This window comes from Eptesicus fuscus, chromosome 11 (assembly GCF_027574615.1).
Source record: "Eptesicus fuscus isolate TK198812 chromosome 11, DD_ASM_mEF_20220401, whole genome shotgun sequence".
NCBI classification, from domain to species: Eukaryota; Metazoa; Chordata; class Mammalia; order Chiroptera; family Vespertilionidae; genus Eptesicus; species Eptesicus fuscus.
Window position 1 is genome coordinate 81,592,183 of NC_072483.1, and position 20,961 is coordinate 81,613,143.

Here is a 20,961-nt window from a genome sequence, read left to right on the forward strand (position 1 = left end):
CTCTGCTGACACTGAAGGCAGGAGAATTCTCTCCGTGTGAGGAATCAATTACTTCCGCTGACACTCTATTAGGAGCCCGCACATCTCCAGATTCTAGGTGGAGAGTGGGGGGGGACGGGGAGAGGAGAGGATGGCAGGGAATTTGAAGAGGGTGGTGAGGGGGGCTGGAGACCAGGGGAGTAGGAGGTGGATGACAGGGACAGACAGAGATTATTGACTGAGAGCCAGGCCCCCAGCTTGTCTTTAAAGACAGAAAGATCTCTCTCTCCTTGACTGCCCTGCTGGCATCCGGAGGTGACCACATGGCAGGAAGAGGCAAAGAAAAGGAATAAAGAAGAGAAAAGGAACAGCTAAGGAAATCAGAGCCGCCCCAAATACCTAAGCTTTGGGATGGCAGATGACAGCTCTAGGTACACGGACACAGGTGTACGAAGGCAGCCCTGGGTGGCGGGCTTCGAACCCCAGTCCTGCCATTACTGTCTGGGTGATCTCTCAGGGCCTCAGTAGCCCCATCTGCTAAATGAGAATAACAGTAGTACCAGACCCATAGGCTGGGTGCTGAAGTAAAACACGGAAAGTTCTCGGTGTAGTAGCGTCTGATGCCTGTGGAGAGTGCAGTAAATGTTTGCTGTTCTTGTCTGACTGACAGTCTCTCCAACCACCTACAAACATACAGTTGAGGCAGAGCAGAAAAACACATATACACGGATAGACTGCCAAGATGCTTGGCTCTAAGGCTAGAAAAAAAAAGCGTAAAAAATCATGTGGATTTTCCTTGCTCATGCTTTACTGCCCTCCAAACCTAGGCCTAACTCACTTCTTTTCTTTCTTCTTTTTTTTTCCCTTTCAAGTTTTATTTTGACCAGCTAACATTTTTTTAGGGCTTTTTTTTTTTTTCTCCATCTACTCTGCAATCACCTGAGATGAGAGAAGCAGTAGGTCTCCTAACGAAGGACAATTATGGAGGCTCTTTTCTAGAAGGAAAGACAAGGGCAGACAATATATTTTCCCCGAGATGATTTATCCAGGCAGAGGCAGAAGAATGGAATTAAATTATCTGTTGAGTTTCTCTTAACTCAAAGGTTTCAAGCCCCCTTGCCATTAAAAAGGACAAAACAAAAGGGAAAAAAAATTTTTATTTTTCCCGTAAGTAGGACTCATGACTACAGGAAAACACACAAGTCCCTTTTTTAGAAAAATCCATTTTTTTTTACTGGGTCTATTTCCTTTTCCTCTGTATCCCCTCCACCCAGAGCTCCCACTGAATGTCTGCAGACACTCTCGCCGGTGTAATTACATGGGAGAATTACACGGAGTTACATGGGGTGAGACGCGGGCCTTCTGGGACCTCTGGGTTCAGAGGAGGTGCCCGGGCTGCCAGGCAGAACAAGTGGGATTGTGTATTAGAAAACCTCAAGTGATTTTTCTCACTTGGAAGATAAAGAGCATCGTTAAGAAGGACGTCCACAATGAAGCTTGCACTTGAAGAGTTGCGATTGCAACATCGCCTGTTTAAAAACAAACTGCCCAAAATAGCGGTGTGACCCAACTGCCCTTTGACCTTTGTAGGAGGAGAAGAACAATCTGCAGTGCTTTTTTCTCACTCCTGTGGCGAGCTCCGGTGCTGGGTGGAGTCCTTGGTCAAGGGTGGTGAGCGTGGGGTCAGCGGCCAGCTGAGCCTGAGTCAGCAGGGCTGTTCCCATTTATTGCACCACATACCTGGAGGGGGATCTGTTTCTGTCATTAGCAGGGTTGTTGCAATACAGAGAAGCCGTGCTGCTCATTGGTTCCTTGGGGGAATCAGAGTATTTCTGTGGTCCAGCAGGCAGTAAATCTGGAACGATGCCAGGAGTAACCACCTGAGGGTCTCTCCTGAGATGAACCACAGAGAACTCTCACTCCGCTCTGGTTTCTAGAAACCCAGGTGGACACAGCTGAAGCCACACCTCCAATCGGACAATGTGGCCTCCTAACATCCATCTGTTCATATGGGAAGGAGACAGAGGTGGTCCGGTGTAGGGGGAAGCCGACAAGCAGAGCCCAATCCAAAGTGTTACCTGGACTTTCCCAGGCAACCCCACTTCCAGGCATTAAATGGGGGTTCCTGGACATAGGGTATGAGACCCAGAGACCCCGGCCAGGGAGGGTGGGGGTAGCACAGAACCTCCATAATCTTAGTCTTTCCCGCTTCCTGACCACAGCCCCTCTCTGAGATGGTGGAAGTTGCCTGGCCAGGAAATAAGATTAAATAGCAACACACGCAGGCACCTCTTTACCAAGAAGAGGGATTGTATCATCAAGTCACAAGGATGGCCTTTCAACTACTGTGGTTCCTGTAGTTATTAAATTCTCTCCCCTTCTTCTTTGACATGTTGCTCTCAGCCTGGACCACCAGCCATACACGCCCCTCCCCCTCCCCCTTTGCTTGGCTAACTTATTCAGGATCAATATGGACCTCACCTCCTCCAGGGAGTCTTCCCTGATCTCCCCAACCTATGCCTGATCTCAGTGCTCTGGGCTCACATAACATGTCCCCAGTCAGAATGCATGGTGTAGGGGGAGGCAGTGGAACATATGAGTAAAGAGCACAGGTTGCAAAGTAGGGTATTCTGGCTTAAAAACCCTTCTCTGCCACTTGGGTCAGTTACTTCACTTCTCTGAGCCCGTTTCTCCATCTACACAATGGAAAGAGTAGCAATGACCTCCAAGGTTTTTTGTGTTTTTTTTTAAAAATATATTTTTACTAGAGGCCTGGTGCACAAAATTCATGCACGGGGGTGGGGGAGTGTCCCCTCAGCTCAGCCTGCACACTCTCCAATCTGGGACCCCTTGGGGGATTGTCCAACTGCCGGTTTAGACCCGATCCCTAAACCGGCAGTCGGACATCCTTCTCACAATCTGGGACCACTGGCTCCTAACCGCTCACCTGCCTGCCTGATCACCCCTAACTGCCCCCCGAATCCCCATCAGCCTGATCACCCCTAACCGCCTCTGCCTGCTGGCCTGATCGCCCCTAACTTCCCGCCCCCACCTGCTGGCCTGGTCGCCCCTAACTGCCCCCCCTGCTGGCCCGATCACCCCTAACTGCCTCTGCCTGCCGGCCTAATCGCCCCTAACTGCCCCCCCTGCCAGCCTGGTCACCCCTCACTGCCCCCCCTTCTGGCCTGATCTCCCCCAACTGCCCCCCACTGCTGGCCTGGTTGCCCCTCACTGCCCCCCCTGCCAGCCTGCTGGCCTGGTTGCCCCACACAACCTGCTGTTTGGTAGCCACTCACTGCCCCCCAGCCCCCCGCCGGCCTGGTTGCCCCATGCAGCCTGCTGTTCGAACGTTGCATGAAGGCGTCCTGACCAATTTGCATATTCATCTATTATTAGTATAGATTGATTTCAGAGAGGAAGGGGGAGAGAGAGAGAGAGAAACATCAATGATGAGAGAGAATCATTGATGGGCTGCCTCTTGCATGCCCCCTACTGGGGATCAAACCAGCAATCTGGGCATGTACCCTTGGCTGGAATCGAACCTGGGACCCTTCAGTCTGCAGGCCGACGCTCTATCCACTGTGCCAAACCAGCTAGGGCTGACCTCCCAGGTTTTTGTTGAAGAATCAACAAGATACTGTCTGTAGAGTGCTTTGGAGATGCTCCACATGTGGCAGCTTTATCATCAGTTACCATGTGTTTTTACTTGCTTCCTCCTCCCAAACTCTAAGTTCCATGAGGGCAAAGAATACAATGTGGTCATCACTGCGTTCCCAATGCTATGATCATGCTTGGCACATACTGGGCTCTTAAGTATTTTGGGGTGAATGCATGAACAGTCTATTGACATTTTGAGGGTGAGAGACCAAGTCCCCAATCGCTTAGAGACATCCACAGCCTGTGTCTGATCCTCCTGCTGTCACCCTGTCATATCACAAGATGGACAAGTACAGAAGACAGCTCTGTGAGCCTTCCAATGCAGGTGCATGCCATGCTGACTCATGTCCTGGCATCTCAAATGTAAAACATCACCAACACAACCACCTGCACCCACCTGCTTAGCATTCTCCAGGACGAGGTGCCCCAGGGATATACACATAAACCGTATGGTCCATGCCCTTAGAGAACTTACATGCTCAGAACACAAGGTGACCACTCATGAACCAAAGGCACGCGAGCAAGTCAAGGCGATATGCAAAGCTCTGTGTTCAGCGTCGGGGGTCCCTAAGAGAGACCTGGAGGAATCCAGCAAACTGGGGGGAGACAGAGGGGAGCGTGCAGGGGACACTGTAGAGGGGAGGGTGAGGAGTGTGAGCACTGGGCACTCACAGGGTCTCATGCAGACGTAAGGTTGTATTTGGTTGTGTGAAATCAAGGGTGTTTACTGAGCACAGGAAATCAATGGTGGGGAGGGGCCAGTTTATTGAAGTCTAGTCTGTTTCCTCTGTTTACTGTAGTCAATTTATCAACTGCTACCTTTCTAAGATATCACTCCCTACTTCGGGAGGAAGAGACACACTTTGGGTTTGTGGATTAGGGCTCCTCTGGCTGTAAATCAACACAGGAACATCTTGTTTATCCAGGACCCTGAGCTAGAGGCTAAATATCCCGAACCTCCAATATCCAGAACATGGGGGTAGGGGCGAGGGATGGTTTCAGAAGGAAAGGTCATGAGCAGCTCAATGCCAAGGACTCCATGCGCTGATGCTCTGAGACCGTGTTCCCTTCCTCACTCTGCTGTGAGCTTGGCTGCCTGGAGCAAGAGGGCGAGCAGGCACTGGGTTGCACTGGCTTGGGGCAAAGCTTAGACCTAAGGACCAAAATTTCCCAAGAAAGCAGGGGTTTTCAACCTTTTCATCTCATCACATAAACTAATTACTAAAATTCTGCGGCACACCAAAAATATATATTTTTTGCTTATCTGACCAAAAAAAAAAAAGAAGGTATAATTTTGATTCATTCATACCATTCATTCATCCCAGAAGGCTGTTGTTGTGTGGGCTGTTGTCACTTTTTTATTTGGCCATCTAAGGGAAAAGAGGTCAGTGACCCTGACGAAATAGTCAGGTATTGCATGTTTTATACATTCATGCAGCACACGAGGGAGCCATGGCACACCGCTTGAAAATCGCTGCCATAGACAGCAAGACCTCCTAAAGCAAAGTCCATACCCAGTAGGAAAGGGTCAAAACAGGTCAGAAGAAGGCTCCAGGAGACAGGTTACTCAGAACAGGAAGTGACAGCAAGAGCAATGATAGAAAAGTCCCAAACTTCCCTGTGACCAAACCCGAAGACGCTAACACAGGAGCTAATGTACTAGTATTGTGCATCTACATTAACAAGTAGTTATCATCATCATCATCATCATCACAGTTTTGCAGATGCAGAAACTGAGGCCTGGGAAGTTTTAAAAGGTCAACAAAAACTCCAAATATGACATTACCCAGCCAGCCTGTCACAAAAAGTGACATTTAGGGGGGGAAAAGTTGACTCGCCTTAGGTTTTGTTTTGTTTCGGAAGACAGGGAAGTGTGGCATAGGTTTCAGAAGGTCCTTTATCAGATAACCTTTGTAGAAAGAACTTCTGGAAGTTGGAGCGGGTATGTCTCAGTAGCTGGAAGTTTCACTTGGATGGAGCGCTATTCTGCACCCGTGCGGCCCCCCCCCCCGCCCCCGCCCCGCCCCACCAGGTGAATCAGATACTGCCGTGCTGCACACACACATAAGGTCGTTCGTGCAGGCTTCTGTGTGGGTTCTTAGCAGAAGAAATGTTCTGTCGAGTCTTCTTAGTGGTTTTTGCACTTTGTAAAAAACACGTTTTCTCCCCATAGCCATCTGGAAATGACCAATTCTTAACGCAGGCTCTCGAATTTGGTTTTATTGGGTGGAGCCGCTGGGCTGGGCTGGGCTGGGCTGGGCTGGCATCCACGCCTCTGTGGGGACGACTCGTGAATAAGCCCTGTATCATGCGCAGTGGGTGTTTTTCAAAAGGCACAGGTTTTAGATTTCAGAAATGGAGAAAGGTTCCGTTTTGTTGCGTGTGTTTCTAAAACCCTTGCATTCGGCCAGTTGGCTGATGACTCAGGAGAAAGGCAGCCAGCAGCAGCCTCTCCTCACCACAGACGTGGCTTCTCCCTGTTTGCTCAGGTGGCCCCGAGTCCCGCCCTTTTGTCCCTGGGCCACCCCAACCTGGCGGGGCCACAAGGCCTCTGGGTGCTGCCCACAGCCGGTGACTAGGCCCCAGAGCAGCCTTTGGGTGCTGGGGGCCGGGATTCCTAAGAATGGCCCGGCGACGAGGCTGTGAGTGAAAGTTTCCAAGCAGACGGAACAAAATTCACCAGCAAAGGTTCGGGGAAAAGGTCTCTGTCTGGAGTTTAGTCAGTAATCGCTTAGACCAGTGATTTTCAATTGGTGTGCTGCAAGACTTTTATTTCTTACTGATCTCAGAGAAAAGAAGGGAGAGGAGAGAGAGAGAGAGAGAGAGAGAGAGAGAGAGAGAGAGAGAGAGAGAGAGAGAAACATCAATGTGGGGGAGAAACGCTGATTGGTTGCCCTCCACATGCACTCCGACTGGGATCGAACCCGAAACCTGGGTAATGTGCCCTGACCCGGGAATCGCAACCTCAGTATCTTGGTGTGTGGGTTGACACTCCAACCCACTGTGACGGACCAGCCAGGGCTGCCACCAGTATTTCTAAAACAGGCAATGCCTGACTATTTAGCCAGGGGGACTGACCTCTTTCCCCTTAGATTGTCAAATAAAACAATGACCACAGCCAACACAATAGCCATCCAGTGTGAATGAACCAAAATTATATCTATATTTTTGGGTCAGATGGGCAAAAAATACACTTTTTGGATTGCTGAAGACTTTTAGTGATTAATTTGTGTGTGCCAGGAGCTGGAAAGGTTGAAACTTGCTGGCCTAGCCCTTTGGGTTGATTTCAAGGCACAGAGGGCCAACGGCTTGGCCAGGCCAGGCCTCTCCACCAGGGCCCATTTCCGGGCCGCGGGGCAGTCTTTGCAGATCACCCTGCACAGAGGAAGAAGCGGGGGCGCGCAGGAGGGGCTGGCTGCTCTTCTGACTTCCTTACTCATCCCCCTTTTCTCGGAAGTGTCACTGCAGCGTTCTCATCCGAAGGATGGTCCGGGCAGCGCCTCTTGGTAAGCACCCACCCCGAGGGGCTGCCAGAGCCACAGCTCCTTGGAAACAGGCACCGGGAATCAGAGGAGAAAGGAGGCTGCGTTCCTTTGCTAGTAAGTGCTTTCCAAACCCAGGAGCTCCCTCGGAACAGAAACGAGAGGGGGAAAGAGAGGAGGAACCGGACAGAACTTCCAGGACTTCAATTAGATTAATTGTTCCTTTTGCAAGTGAGCTGAGGCGGTGGGGGAGAAGCCCATTGATTCTGAATGCAAATGGCCAGGGAAGAATCTCAAAAATACCTTGCAGAGCGAGAGGTTGAGAGGACCGGATGTGTCTCTCTAAATACAAAAATTAATCAGGGTGAGAGAGACATGGGGAGTGGAGGGGACCCGGGGGAGGGGGAGAGAATGAAGGACAAGGTTAAGTAGCAGGGGCTTGACCCCAACAGACCCTTTCTGACAATTTGGCACTGGGGGAGAGAGACCCCAGAAAGGTTTTTCGCTGACCTTCCTGACCTTTCTGGTTCAAGCCAGCAGCACAGAATGGGGGAGTGGGAAGGGAAACAGGAAGCTACTTAGTGAAGATGGTAAACTGGAGGATAACCTGTCACGGGCCTGCTCCAACTCAGCATGAAAGGACTCTGCCCTCTTCCCCAAGGGCTGCAGCAACCCGAGTTCTCCCGTCCCTGGAACTGGGTCTTGGAAGGGGAAGGGGCTCCCTGCAGCCCCAAACAGGGCGGGAGCATGTTTTCCTGGCCTTTCACACTCCAGAACATGTTGAAAGCCATGCTCACCAGCTCCTGAGCGTTTCCTTCCGAAGCCGTGCCTTCTCCCTCTGCCGCTATGAATATACATAGGATGACCTCCTAGCAATTTCCCTGGGAGATTTGCTGGCATAAGCAGAACAGAATTTGGCCCTCAGTCGAGAGAGGTGCTTAGTCAAATTTCTCTGAGCTCAGACCCAAGCTCTCGGTGCATTACGATTCAGTCTGTGCCAACCTCCTGCAGCCCAGCCAGAGGCTCCAAGAGCAAAAACACCTCATAAAGAAGCCCTTCTCACAGAAATTCTTGGTAAAGTTCACTGGCAGGGAACGGGCGGCCTTGCGATTCTGTGCAAACGTGTCCGAGGGTGTGCACTGAACTTAGACAAAGAGGAACTGGGGAGCTACCCTGTGTCCTTCCACGAGTCAAGAGACGATCTGCGATTAGAAACTCGGCCTTATGATTCTTTGTCACATGAGGCATCTATCCAGGAAACCCTTGGGTCCTCAACAAAGACTAACTCTCGTTAGGAGAAAACCATTGCGTAGGTGAAAAGCAGTCCCGGAGGGCAGCAATGACATTGATGCACGGGTTCACCGTGAATGCCGTGTTAACACGAGGGCCCTATAAATCAAGGTGCGGGAGCGGGCAGCATGGTCATGCCAAGCATGTGAATGTGCTTTGTACCATCCAGTGGGCTCTGTCTTACAGTGTTTCCAGAGGGTTTTGCCTGGTTACAGAGGGTCCTGTCTCTATGAGGAAGCGCTGGCTGGATCCAGGTCCGCGTCCTGTACCTTTCCCAGCAGCTGGCCCCTTGATGAATGTTTCATTACTTGCATTGCCTTGGTCACAGGAAAGGCTCAGACTACCTATCAACCATAACGGGGCACTGGACACCCCCTGGAGCGGTGGCACCTTGTAGGTGCTCCTCTGGAGCCAGACATGACCTTCTGCACAGAAGACTTTCCCTTTTGTTTCAGGGAGGAAACACGTAGTCACATTCCCGACATGACAATGCTGCCTGCTCCCGCGCCTTGATTTATAGGGCCTTCGTGTTAACATGGCATTTCTGAAGCACTCCCAGATGTCTCCATGTCCGCGTGGTGTCTCCTGAGCCACACATCTCCACCGTGACAGGACCGAGGGTGTGAGAGCAGCCGAGTCACCGCAGGTGGCTGACTTAGGTTCCCTGGGCTCTGGCTGTTCTCGTTGGCAACATGGAGGTGGTAAGGACCCCCATTTCCCAGGGCCCTTGTGAGAGTGGGGTGGGTTGATATTTGCAAAGCAATTAGGAGAGTGCTTATTAGATAAATGCAGCCTTGAGACTCTAACCTGTGCAGCACAGACACCAAGAAGCAATGCACATCCTAGATCTACCCGTGGAGACTCCGATTTTTAACTGTAAGGAAACCAGCTCCCACTTCCCAGGACAACAGCCCAGCTGTCCACGGCTGGATGTAGAGGGAGTCTCCACGTGGGGATCGGGCTACTATTTTATCAAGGAAGTTGGTGGGGTTCCTATGTGTGGTCGCATAAGAGGAAACGGAGAGACAAGTCCCAAAATCAAGAAGAGCTGCTGCTGTTTTGTAGTCCACCTCCCACCCTGCCCCCACAGGGAATTCCCCCCACTGCCAGCTTTTGAAGATAGGATGCTATTCCTCACACAATTCACTCAAGAAGGCTCTTTCCTCCATACTATGGGACCAAATGGCCTTTATTTCCCCCTGAAAAAGCATGTCATCTCGGGTTCCCCTCGGACCCAGATCCGGCGCTGTGTAGCAGGCCAGGTGTTTCGCAGGCCCGGTGTTACGGGTGTGGCCATTAGGTGGCGCTGCGGTCGGAGCCGGGCTGGAAGGAGGGAGGGCGGGAGGGAGAGTGTCTCAAGGATGCACAGTGGGCAGGAGGGTGCTTACTTGCAGTCATGCTTCTCGATTTCGAAGTGCGGGTTGAAGTTGAGGACAATCTTCTGGTTGGGTTCGGGCGCGTAAACAATCCACTCGCAGTTCTGGTGGGACGGGTAGTCCTGGGGGTAACCTGGCGAGGTGATGTAGCCAGCATCTTTGGAATTCAAACGACCGCCACAGGGTGGGTCTGAAAGAGAGGGCAAACAACCCAAGGAACTTCAAATATGTTCCAGCATTTTTTCCCCCCCTCTCCCTGTTTCTCTCCTCTACCAGTGGCCTGAAAGGGTTTTACAGACCTTTTATGGCAGTCCAGGAAGCTAACCTACTTACTCATTCAGTGGAAGAGGTTATTTCAGCCCATCTCCCTCCTCCTCACATGGCTGAGCACACACACACACACACACACACACACACACACACAATCTCTCTCTCTCTCTCTCTCTCTCCCGCCCCCAATGAAAATATTTCAGAAAGTGGTGGCCAATGTTCCCAATCACATGCTCTGGGATTAACAAAAAAGAACAAGAAAGCTGCAAAGTTAACATGCCTCCCTGCCTTTTCCTGCCTCCTGGCCGTGGCCCATCTTCTTCTGCGCTCGCTCAGCCTCTCCTCTATCTTTACCTCATAAATCCTTCATGCTCTCGGGCCTCCCAGCCCAGCCCAGCCCAGCCCAGGCCGCCAGAAGTAACGGCTCCGGGAACTGACAAGAGCGGTTTTGTGGTGCCGACCCACAAGCCTGGTAACAATTACATGTGATGCGGAAGACGCGTTTTCAGCTTTGGGCCAGAACAGGCCCTGGAGGGTGATTTCAGCCTTTTTTTTTTTTGAAAGAAAGCAAAAGCAAAACTCCCAAACACTTAATTCCACATCCACCACAAATTTGATTTATGATTTCATTATGCACGGAGTGGAAAATCTGCATAGGAGAATCCACCAACTCTGACCTCAGAGCCTCGACAAAGAGCGCTTTGTGCTGAGTGGATGGCTGGCTGCCCCCCCACCCCCCCCCCCCCCCCCAGCTTTCTGCCCACTGTCCCTCCTGCCTGGTCACCACCAGCAGAGTGTGCTGCTGCTTTGTCCCTGGTCAGCAGCCCTCGGGAAGGGGCTGGCGGAGCCTGGCTGAGCATCCCTCCCGCCCTCCCCACAGTGCCTGCTGGAGGCAACAGCTACTTAAGTGCCAGGAGGGAATGGGGCCGTCTTCAAAGGCAGAAAAGGTGGGCGATGACATTTGAAGAATCTCACATATTTGGGAGTGAAGATCTTCCATCCCCAGGAGGGGTTCCTGGGAAATGGGGGGCTTCGCTTAAGACTACCTTAGAAGAGAGGACAGGAAGACACAAGAGACCTGGAAATATCCAGAAGCCTCTGGGAGACCTTCCTGAGAGCCGTGCCGCTCTTAGCATCAATCACGATTTAATATCGCCATCTGCACGGAGCAGCGTGGGCCCGTGAATTATGCATTAGGGCTCAGCAGCCGCCCTCCAGGACGGGCCTCTCTCCTGCGCTCTCTCTTTGAGGGAAAGGGTCATGCATTTTTTAACTCTACAGGTGCACTTCCCTCTTCCCCGCGCCTGTTGGCATGACCGTCTCCCGGAACTCTGCTTTAGATTACCGGGCGGGCAGGCTTCAAACGCATAAAAGATGGGCACAGTGGTGGCGGGGGACACACAAATCCACACAAGTGGCCTTTAGGCCTCAGCGCCTCCAAGAGCTCAAACTGTGCCCTGTGGCGCTGCCCAGAACCAAATGGATCCAGGTCCCATTTCCTGCTGGGTAGAAAACAAAAGCAGGCCGTTTCCTCTGGCTGGCAGAGACCACATCATCCTCTAACTCATGACCCTGCACCCTCCCGAGGCCAGGAGGACAATGGGCCCGGCCCTCCTGCCCAGATGAAGGTGAAGCCAGCAGCCAGGCCTGGTGCCACCGCTTCCCCAGCAGCCAATCCCCGAAGGCTTGCCAGGTGCCCTCACCACTCACCCAAGCTGGGCACCTAACCTCTTGCAGCGAGTCCGACTGGGGCCCTTTGGTCCTGGCTCATGCATGTGAAATGGGACCACGAGTGGCCCTCTGAGAAGGCGGGGAGGGGGGAGGGGACTTAGATCACCAGCTGTCTTACAGCTCGGAGGAGAGGAAATTGTCTACGAACATTTCTACGGAAAGGAGAACTTCACTTCCTCCATGCCCCCACGGCGCCCGGCTTACGCTTTGAGTAATTAGAGCAGGCACACATGGTCATCAGGAAAGACAGGAAGCTTCCTCAGAGGAAGGTTTCATTTCTGAGCCACACCAGGAGTCATCACTTCCCCACTGGAGAAAAAAGTGAAACTACGTGTGTGTCCCATAGCTGCCTGCCTGCCTGTTCTCCTGGTTAAAACTTACTTCACTCAAAGGAAAAGGAGTAATTCTTTTTTTTTTTTTTTTTTCCTGTCCTCTCTTTATCAGGAAAATCGAGGCACTCATTAAAATATCGGAGAACCCATTGAAACATCTGCTTTGCTTGTGTGTGGTTAGCCGTTCCAATATCCAAACATTTACAAACTCACATTCTTTTTTTTAAAAACGTATGTATGTTTATTTTTTAATGTTTTTATTGATTTTAGAGAGAGAGAGGAAGGGTGAGGGATAGAGAGACAGAAACATGGATGAGAGTCGGCTACCTCCTGAACACCACCTACTGGGGATCAAGCCCACAACCCAGGCGTATGCCCTGACCAGGAATCGAACCAGGGACCTTTTGGTTCATGGGTTGATGCTCAACCACTGAGCAACACCGGCCGGGCACAAGCTCACATTCTTGTCTGGATGGCACTCACACTGAGAAACACACACTTGGATACCAAACATACATTGGGTACACATACACATCCTATATAATAAAAGCCTAATATGCTAAGTAGTCCAGTCGTCCAGTTGGCTGTTCAAACAATCAAAGCGTAATATGCTAATGATATGTTAAGGCTGCTCAACTGCTCGCTATGACATACACTGACCACCAGGGGGCAGACGCTCAATGCAGGAGCTGCTCCCTGGTGGTCAGTGCGCTCCCACAGGGGGAGTGCTGCTCAGCTAGAAGCCGGGCTCACGGTGAGCGCAGTGGGGGTGGCGGGAGCCTCTCCTGCCTCTGTGGCAGCGCTAAGGTTGTCTGACTGCCGGCTTAGGCCCACTGCACCCGGCCTAAGCCATCAGTCAGACATCCCCAGAGGGCTCCCAGACTGCAAGAGGGCGCAGGTCGGGCTGAGGGCTCCCCACCCCCCCCCCCCCCCAGTGCACAAATTTCGTGCACCGGGCCTCTAGTTAGAAATTAATGCTTTAGCCCTGGCTGGTTTGGCTCAGTGGATAGAGTGTCAGCTTGGGGACTGAAGGGTTCTGGGTTCGATTCCTGTCAAGAGCACATGCCTGGGTTTCGGGCTTGGTCCCCAGTAGGGGGCGTGCAAGAGGCAGCCAATCAACGATTCTCATCATTGATGTTTCAATCTCTCCCTCTTCCTTTCTGAAATATATATATATATGAAACTAACACTTTAATCCTGTACAAACTTCCACACCCTCTCATAAAAGATCAGACATCATTTGCACAGACAGATCCATCAAGATAAATACTAGAATTTTCATCTCTGTGTTCCTTGGAGAAAACTGAACTCTTGAAATCTATCAGTAAAAATTGTAAAGAAGACACACTTAATCCATCTATGCCTCCTCTCGATAATTGGTCTTTCATCGATAATTGGTCTTTCATTCCCAGGTTTGAGGACCCTCCATTTCTAAAATGCAAACACACACCCAAGAGGAACGACCCAGGTTTTCTTCGGAAGAGCTACACTATCCTCTCCTCCCGAGGCCTTTCCTGTGTCCAAGTGGAACAGCATACAGCTCTCTCCAGAGGAGTCCAGTCCAGCCAAAAGAAAGGTGAACTCAAGGGCAAATGCCTTTAGGCCAATATGCATATACAGAAGAGAAGTTGACCCAGCTGAAGTTTGAGCTACTGAGCCTGTTTGGTGAGTTGACCAGGGACTCCTTTCTCCCTTGATTTTGTAACTACCTTTTACCTGGGGCAAATTTCCCAAAGAGGAGCAGGCAAACCCAGGCCTGATCTGCTCAGAGAAGTTTTCTCCTGCAACTGAGATGGACCAGGTCCTCAGAGGCCCCAGGATAAAAGGATTAAAGTGATACCTCTAGGGCTAGGCAACAGTATGGAGATTGAGGGGGGGCGGGGAGGGGAGGATGAAGAGGGGAAAGGGGGTCAAAAACATGGTGACACAAGGAGACTAGACTTGGGGTGGTGGGCACACAGTGCAATATACAAATGATGTATTATAGAACTGTACACCTGAAACTTATATAATGTTATTTTCCAATGTTGCCCCAATAAATTTAATTTTAAAAAAGTAAGTTGAAATAAAGGGAATGCTATGTGCTGAAGTCCCAAAGGTCTGACACTCCCCTCCCTCCATAACGACTACTTAGGTGTTTTTATTTGATATAAAATGTCAGATTATTTCTGACATTTTTCTCCCCTTACCTCCTCCCTCCCTCCCATGCCCTTGCTTTGCTGATGGCCTAAGCACTATCCGATGCTGCCCTGGGGTTAGCAGGCCGTGGATCAGGTGAAGAAATTTTGTACCCGTCCACCTACAATTCTCAGGTACTCTGCCAGCTTCAGAGGGAACTCACCCTCCTACAGAACCCAATTTCAGACAACTCACTGGTTCCTAGTAAGATCTGATTTTTAGTAAGAAAGACTAAAAGAAGATCTTTTTAAAAACCTGGTCTGCCTTCTAAGGGAACTCAACTGGAGCTGTTTTAAAGGATCACTGTAGAGCCTGAACTTGACAATAATAGTTGTTCAACGCTGAGGCCTGGCTATAGTGAGACTTTTAAATGATCAGAATCACAGGGGGTGACACCAGGTGACACCAGGCAACCGCCTGCAGACAGTCCCATAGTAACAATCAGATCCCTCGATTTAGCTGAACTGAGGGGAAAAGTCCTTGGCAAAAACAGGGGAATTTAGGGCTGGACGTGGGACTGGAGAGTCAGGGTGTTATTGATGGAGGGTCGGGGGTAAGGGGACCAGGTTGCTGGGAAGGGGAGGGGGTACTGATATTACCAAGAAGACATGGCACCTGGATTCTTAACTCAGTGACCTGCCTCGGACCTAGCTTCCTAAACGGGGCGGCAATGAGTGGACTGAATTAAGTGCGCTCATTTCAGAATTCTTGTTAGAAGTGTTTGTTTGTTTTTTCCTTGAACAAAACTCCACCCTGAGCTCCAATGTGCAGAGCAGCTGAAAGTTGAGTTCTTCTTAGGTGTGGGAACGGGGGAGGGGGGGTGGCAGATCGGAGTCATGTCCAGTCCTCGAAGACCCTCCCTCATCTCTGAGGGTCTTCCTGGAATAGGGTTTAAGACCCACGGAGCCAGATCTCAGTGCCCTTGCTATTTTAAATGCCACAGAAAAGCGAGGAAGGCGAGAAGACATCTAACTTCTATTCTCCACACCTGAGGACACTTAGTGGAGAAAAGTACTCGGAGTACTTGGTCACATTCCCATTAAAATAGCACTTTATTTACTTTATAATTCACCCTTTATCCACAGCAGAATCCCGTCCGGTTCCTCTTTCCACAGCATTGTTTTCATTGGATTATCAGTAGCAAGGCAATGAGGCTCTTTCTCCTACTTAAAGAGAAAGTAGTCACCTTGCCACTTAGCCAGTAAGAAGTCATGTATGTTCTTACCACTCCCAAGCTGTGTGACCTTGGGTAAATTAGTAAACCACTCTGAGCCTTGGTTTTCTCCTCTATAAAACGAGGGGAGTGAGTCTAAAGGTCAGTTCCAGTTCTCAAATTCAAAGCCTGTACAATAATGAGGCGGGGAAAAGATCCTGTAACCCACAGAGGAACCGAAAATTAAAGGTTCTCTCCCCTCCCCGATAAGCAGATCAGTTATTCCAGGTGTTGCTCCTGTTTTATCGGCGCCAGGTGAGCCTAAAACCAAACTCCAGGATTCTCCCTTCAGAGGAGCATGTCTGTCTTGCATTATGGAGAGTTCAAATGTCTCTTTTAATCACATTAGCCCTACTGACGTGAGTTTCCTTTCTTATCTGGGTCTGCGGCTGCATATTTATAAACATTACGGATACGCAGTTCTGTGTGCGAGCCCGTCGGCAACAGTGGTGCATAAAAAGAGAGACCAAAAAGTGTTTCTTAAAATCCCTCGGCCCAATCACCGAAGTCCTCTGCTCAGGGTCTTAACCAAATTTTGCTCGCTTACCCCGGATAAGCTGCTTTTTAAGAGTTTTTCTTCTCTGTGAGCTGAGGCTGGATTTTGTTTTATTCAAAGCGACTTCAGCCTGTCACAAGACAGTCTCATAAAATCTGTATCTTGGCTTAAGCGGGGAAGAAATGAGCCAATCCATCAGCCCAGGAATGCGGCTGTTTGACCACTTCCTAAGGCAACGGGGAAGGGACGCAATCTATTCAATTTATGGGGCGGGTGGCAGTGAGTGATGCACTCCTAAAGGCACGGCGCATGGAAACCCCTGTGAACTTTCGCAGTGATAAAGTTCAAAATCGGAATCAAAGACTCTTCGGCCAGGCACGGGGGAGGGGATCAGGGAGGGGGAGAGGAAGCCAGCGAGGAAAGAGGAGAAGGGAACAGGGCAAACCCCCTCTTCTAGAACCCCCCCCCCCCGAAAGGTTCCCCATGGAGAGAACTGGAAACGGGGTCTGGAAATAGGGCTTTGGAAAGTCTCTTCCCCTCAATCTGGATTCTAAAAATGAAGCCCTGTTTAATCATTAAAATGTAAGTTTGATGTGATTACCTCCCTGACCTCGAATCATGCCACCTGTGGTAACCTTGTTATTTGTCATCTTATATCATAAACAAATGCAATTCCAATAGGGCAGCCGATATAATAGCATTAGTTTATATTTATGTCCACTCTTTTCCAGCCTTCATTGCAAATGTAATTTTGATGCCATTGATGAGAGATCTGGGATTACAATTCCTGACCATTTCAACAGACATTTGGGGAAGGAAATAGAAGAAGAATAATTTTGAGGTCCCTCCAAAAACCCAAGGAGGAAACAAACAAGGTAATATAATAGTTTTCTTCATTTATTTTGATTAACTGGAGGCTTATGTTGAAACATCAATGGCTCCCCATTGGTTAGTAAATGAAATCTAAACCCCTTGGCCTAGCAATTTGGGTCTTGCATTTAGCCCAAGCTACTATTTCCAACCTTATTTGCAATCATTTCCCTCCACCCCGAAGCTTCTGAGTGTCACCTCAAACAAACCCAGTGTCCAATTCTCTCTTCCCACCTCCCCCTTCCCTTATGCCTTTCCCCACTCCTAAATCCCATGTATTCTCTCAATCAGGCTCAGCTGCACCCTCCCCCATCCCTGGCCACCCAAACCTGGGACTCCGAAACTCTTCAGTATCTTCTAGGGCAGCGAGTTTCAACCCTTTTTATCTCATGGAGCACATAAGCTAATTACTAAAATATATTATGTTTTTGCTGATCTGACAAATAAAAAAGTATAATTTTGATTCATTCACACCGATGGCTATTGTGTTGGCTGTTGTCATTTTATTATTTGACAACCTAAGGGAAAAGAGGTTAGCGCCCCTGACTAAAAGTCAGGTATTGCATGCTTTACACATTCCTGTAGCACAGTGGTTGACAATCGCTGTTCTAAGGTATGTGAGAGCTGGGAACAGCCTCATCCCTTCTGCTGGACCACTTCAACTTGAGGGTATGCGTGGCTCCCTTCTGATTCCTCTTTGGAGAACTTTATAGGATCAAACCCAGAGCTTTTCCCAAGAGTCAGTGTCAATGAGGTTTGATAAATCAATAAATTGCTAGTTGTACCCTGACCAGTTTGGCTCAGTGGATAGAGCATCGGCCTGCAGACTCAAGGGTCCCAGGTTCGATTCCGGTCAAGGGCATGTACCCTGGTTGCGGGCACATCCCCGGTGGGGGGTGTGCAGGAGGCAGCTGATCGATGTTTCTCTCTCATCGATGTTTCTAACTCTCTATCCCTCTCCCTTCCTCTCTGTAAAAAAAAATCAATAAAATATATTTTAAAAAAATAAATAAATAAAAAAATAAATTGCTAGTTGCCTATAGCAACACCAAAGGTATCAGTAGGTACTACAAATGCTAAGAAAGCCTTATCACAAATTGCTGTGCTTCTCCAGCTCCAACTCTTCCTTCCCAGCCCACAGCTGGTACTAATGGTAAATTTAGTGGTGAACTGGGTGTCTAAATAATTTGTTTGGGATAACAGCACCTAGTCATAAGTCAAGGTAGAGTTAGTGTGAACCATGTCTCTGAAGACACCGGAACCTCAGATAATACTGAGGATGTTCAAATGACACTTGTATTTTAATTCTAATAATGGTAAAAAGAATTTATTGGAATGTTTTCTTGCCTCCTCACTCCGGCCCCCCACCCTCCCAAAGGCAAGTCCTAGATATCTGTTGTCAGTAGCACCAGGAAGATGCAAACTATTACTTCATCACTAAACCTGTGCTGGTAATGGATTGGCTCTTGCTGGGTTTTAGTTCATTTCTCTCAACCCATCTTTCTTCCCCTACCCCCCAAAATGCCTTTGGGGCACATCTGTTTTATTTTCCCTCTTTATCAAAACAATTATTATTACCACTCAGCCCAATAATTTGCAATTCCCTTTATCTTTTTTCTCTGAAAGACTGGCCAGATCACTGGTTATCGCGGGATCTCTGGAGGGTCACACTGGACGTTGCATTAAGCTGGCCTGCAGCCTCGTCCACTGCACACCACGGGGAGAGCTTTCCTTTTGTGTCCCAGGCCCCTCCCTTTCCTCCTGGATTAGATCATGACTCTTTTATGAAGACCCAGAGGGAAATGGGATTATTAAGAGTCTTGCTGGGTAAAAGCTATTTTGTCTTTATGATGACTTTTTTTGAGTTCAGCTGCTGAGGGGCCTTGCTGCCCGAGTAGAAGTTATTACACATTCGGGGCGAGGGAGGATCTCTTCAGCACTGGGATCCCTGCGGAGCACATTTTCCTGATGAAGGACAGAAGAGAGGAAAAGGAAAAGAGGAGAGATTAAAAAAAAAAATCAGTAGAGGTGAGGACACTGAAAGTGGAGAAAAAAGAAGCAAAGCGGAGAAGTAGATCTAAGATGAGAACCTACCAGGGAATACCTGTCTCCAAAGGACAGAGTGTGGAGAGATAATCCCGTGCTTATAATACACAGGTGAAGGGTTAGTGGGGTAAGAGCTGGGAAGGAATAATTATTTACTTATTAAACAGCTCATAAAATAATGTAAATTGACCACAATGTTTGTTTATACTGTGCTTTCTGCGACACAGTAAACCCCACTGAAGCTGTTTTAAAGATGGCATGATTTCCGAATAGGCAGGTAATGATACCTATGAGGTGGGCTATTATTATTCTCAAACACATCTGACAGACCGGGAAACTGAGGCACAGAGGGAAACTGAGGCACGGGGAGATTACGTATCCTGGATTGCAGGGCTGGGCTGGATTTTAAACCCAGGCTGTCTGGCTCCAAAGCTTCAGAAGCTGAAAAGCCCAATGAAGGTCTTTCCCAAACTTGTCTATGTGACAAGCTCATTTAGTGGCATAAGGGAAAGACAAACATTTTGCCTGATGGAAACTCCTTTTTCTCTTCCTGTGCCAGCCGTCTGTCTGTGTGGACAATGGGAGATGTGTTCAGGACTGGGGTGTGAGAGGGCTGGAAGCATTTAACACCTTCTCCACTCCCTGCTCCCACAGGCACCCCACTCCTTGTCCTCCTGGCCCTCTTTCCTGTGTACTGAAAACCAGGGCATGTGTTTGGGGGGCAGGGGAGTAGGTAGGATGCTCAGGCCTGAAGCTATGCGTTACAACATCGGAAGGTTTTTGTTGGCAACACACCCCCCCCTTCCCCTTTCTTCTCAACCCTGCTCCTCATCTGTGCTAAATGCCACGTTGTTATTGTTCTACTGGATAGGAGCAGCGTTTTCAGAAATGGGGGATTTATTTTTATAGCACAGCTGGTCTGCCAAAGGTCACATAATTTGGCAACCTTCCCAGTGGTTAAAAATTAATTTCTCCTTATTAATACAACCAAGGTCCCACAGGATCAGAGCTCAGCCTTATCTAAACTTGACAGCTTCCTAAACCTTTAGAAGATGCCTTCTCCTGGAGGGCCAGCCACACTACAAGGCCACAGTATCCAGGAATCCAACCCCACGGAATCCTGTTCGGTGAGGAAACCATTAGGCCCCTCAGTCACTTCTCATCAAGGCAGATAAGGCTCTGGAAAATGCTGTAGGCTCTCCAGGACGAGCTGCCACAGTAGCATCCAGGAATGGGTTAAAAAAAAAATTTTTTTTTTTTTCAAAGTGAGTTCCTTCCCTGGAAGAAACAGAACAAAGACTTACTTTTGGGATCAAACACATGTCTGCTACTCAAGGAGGGTGCCTTCAAGAGGGTCCAATGGCAAATGATGGTCAGATGATCCAATACATCAAGTATGTTAACGATATTACAAACTACTTCCCAGACGTCACTTTTCACATCCTTTCCGGTCAGTGTAAGAAGTCAAGATGATACTACGCTTCTGCTCCATCCTTTCAGAAAAGGAAAATCACACCTCTGTTTCCTAAAGTCTTTCCAAACTGCACTTTCACAGAGTATGTTCTGAAAACTCTCTACCAATGAATCTAGCGCTGAATTCTGTCAGCTCAGAACTGTCCCACGCTTGGCTTACCCAAAGTCAGCTCATTCCCTCGGTTGCTTCAATGAGCCGCTGAGTGAAAACACAAGGCAGGTTACTCAGGAATCATCTAGGCCAGTGGTCGGCAAACTCATGAGTCCACAGAGCCAAATATCAACAGTACAACGATTGAAATTTCTTTTGAGAGCCAAATTTTTTAAACTTAAACTTCTTCTAATGCCTCTTCTTCAAAATAGACTCGCCCAGGCCGTGGTATTTTGTGGAAGAGCCACACTCAAGGGGCCAAAGAGCCGCATGCGGCTCTCGAGCCGCAGTTTGCCGACCAGAGATCTAGTCCAAGGTGCCTCTCCCCAGGACCCCACCTGCACCCCAGGCCCTTCCCCACTGTTTTTTGCATTCAATTCAATGCCTCTCAATTCAATTTATATGAACTGGCATTTG

The 20,961-nt window shown here is 49.2% G+C and overlaps 1 protein-coding gene across 5 annotated transcripts in view; it reads right to left on the reverse strand.

Moving 5' to 3' along the window:
- The window catches only part of NRP2 (neuropilin 2), a 120,528-nt gene that overhangs the window by 94,133 nt on the left and 5,434 nt on the right, over positions 1 to 20,961 (reverse strand). For all 5 annotated transcript variants that reach the window (XM_008145249.3, XM_008145248.3, XM_008145253.3 and 2 more), the window contains exon 2: positions 9,797 to 9,974. In XM_008145249.3, the coding sequence (XP_008143471.2) occupies positions 9,797 to 9,974 (178 nt within the window). The remainder of the gene's footprint in view (positions 1 to 9,796; positions 9,975 to 20,961) is intronic.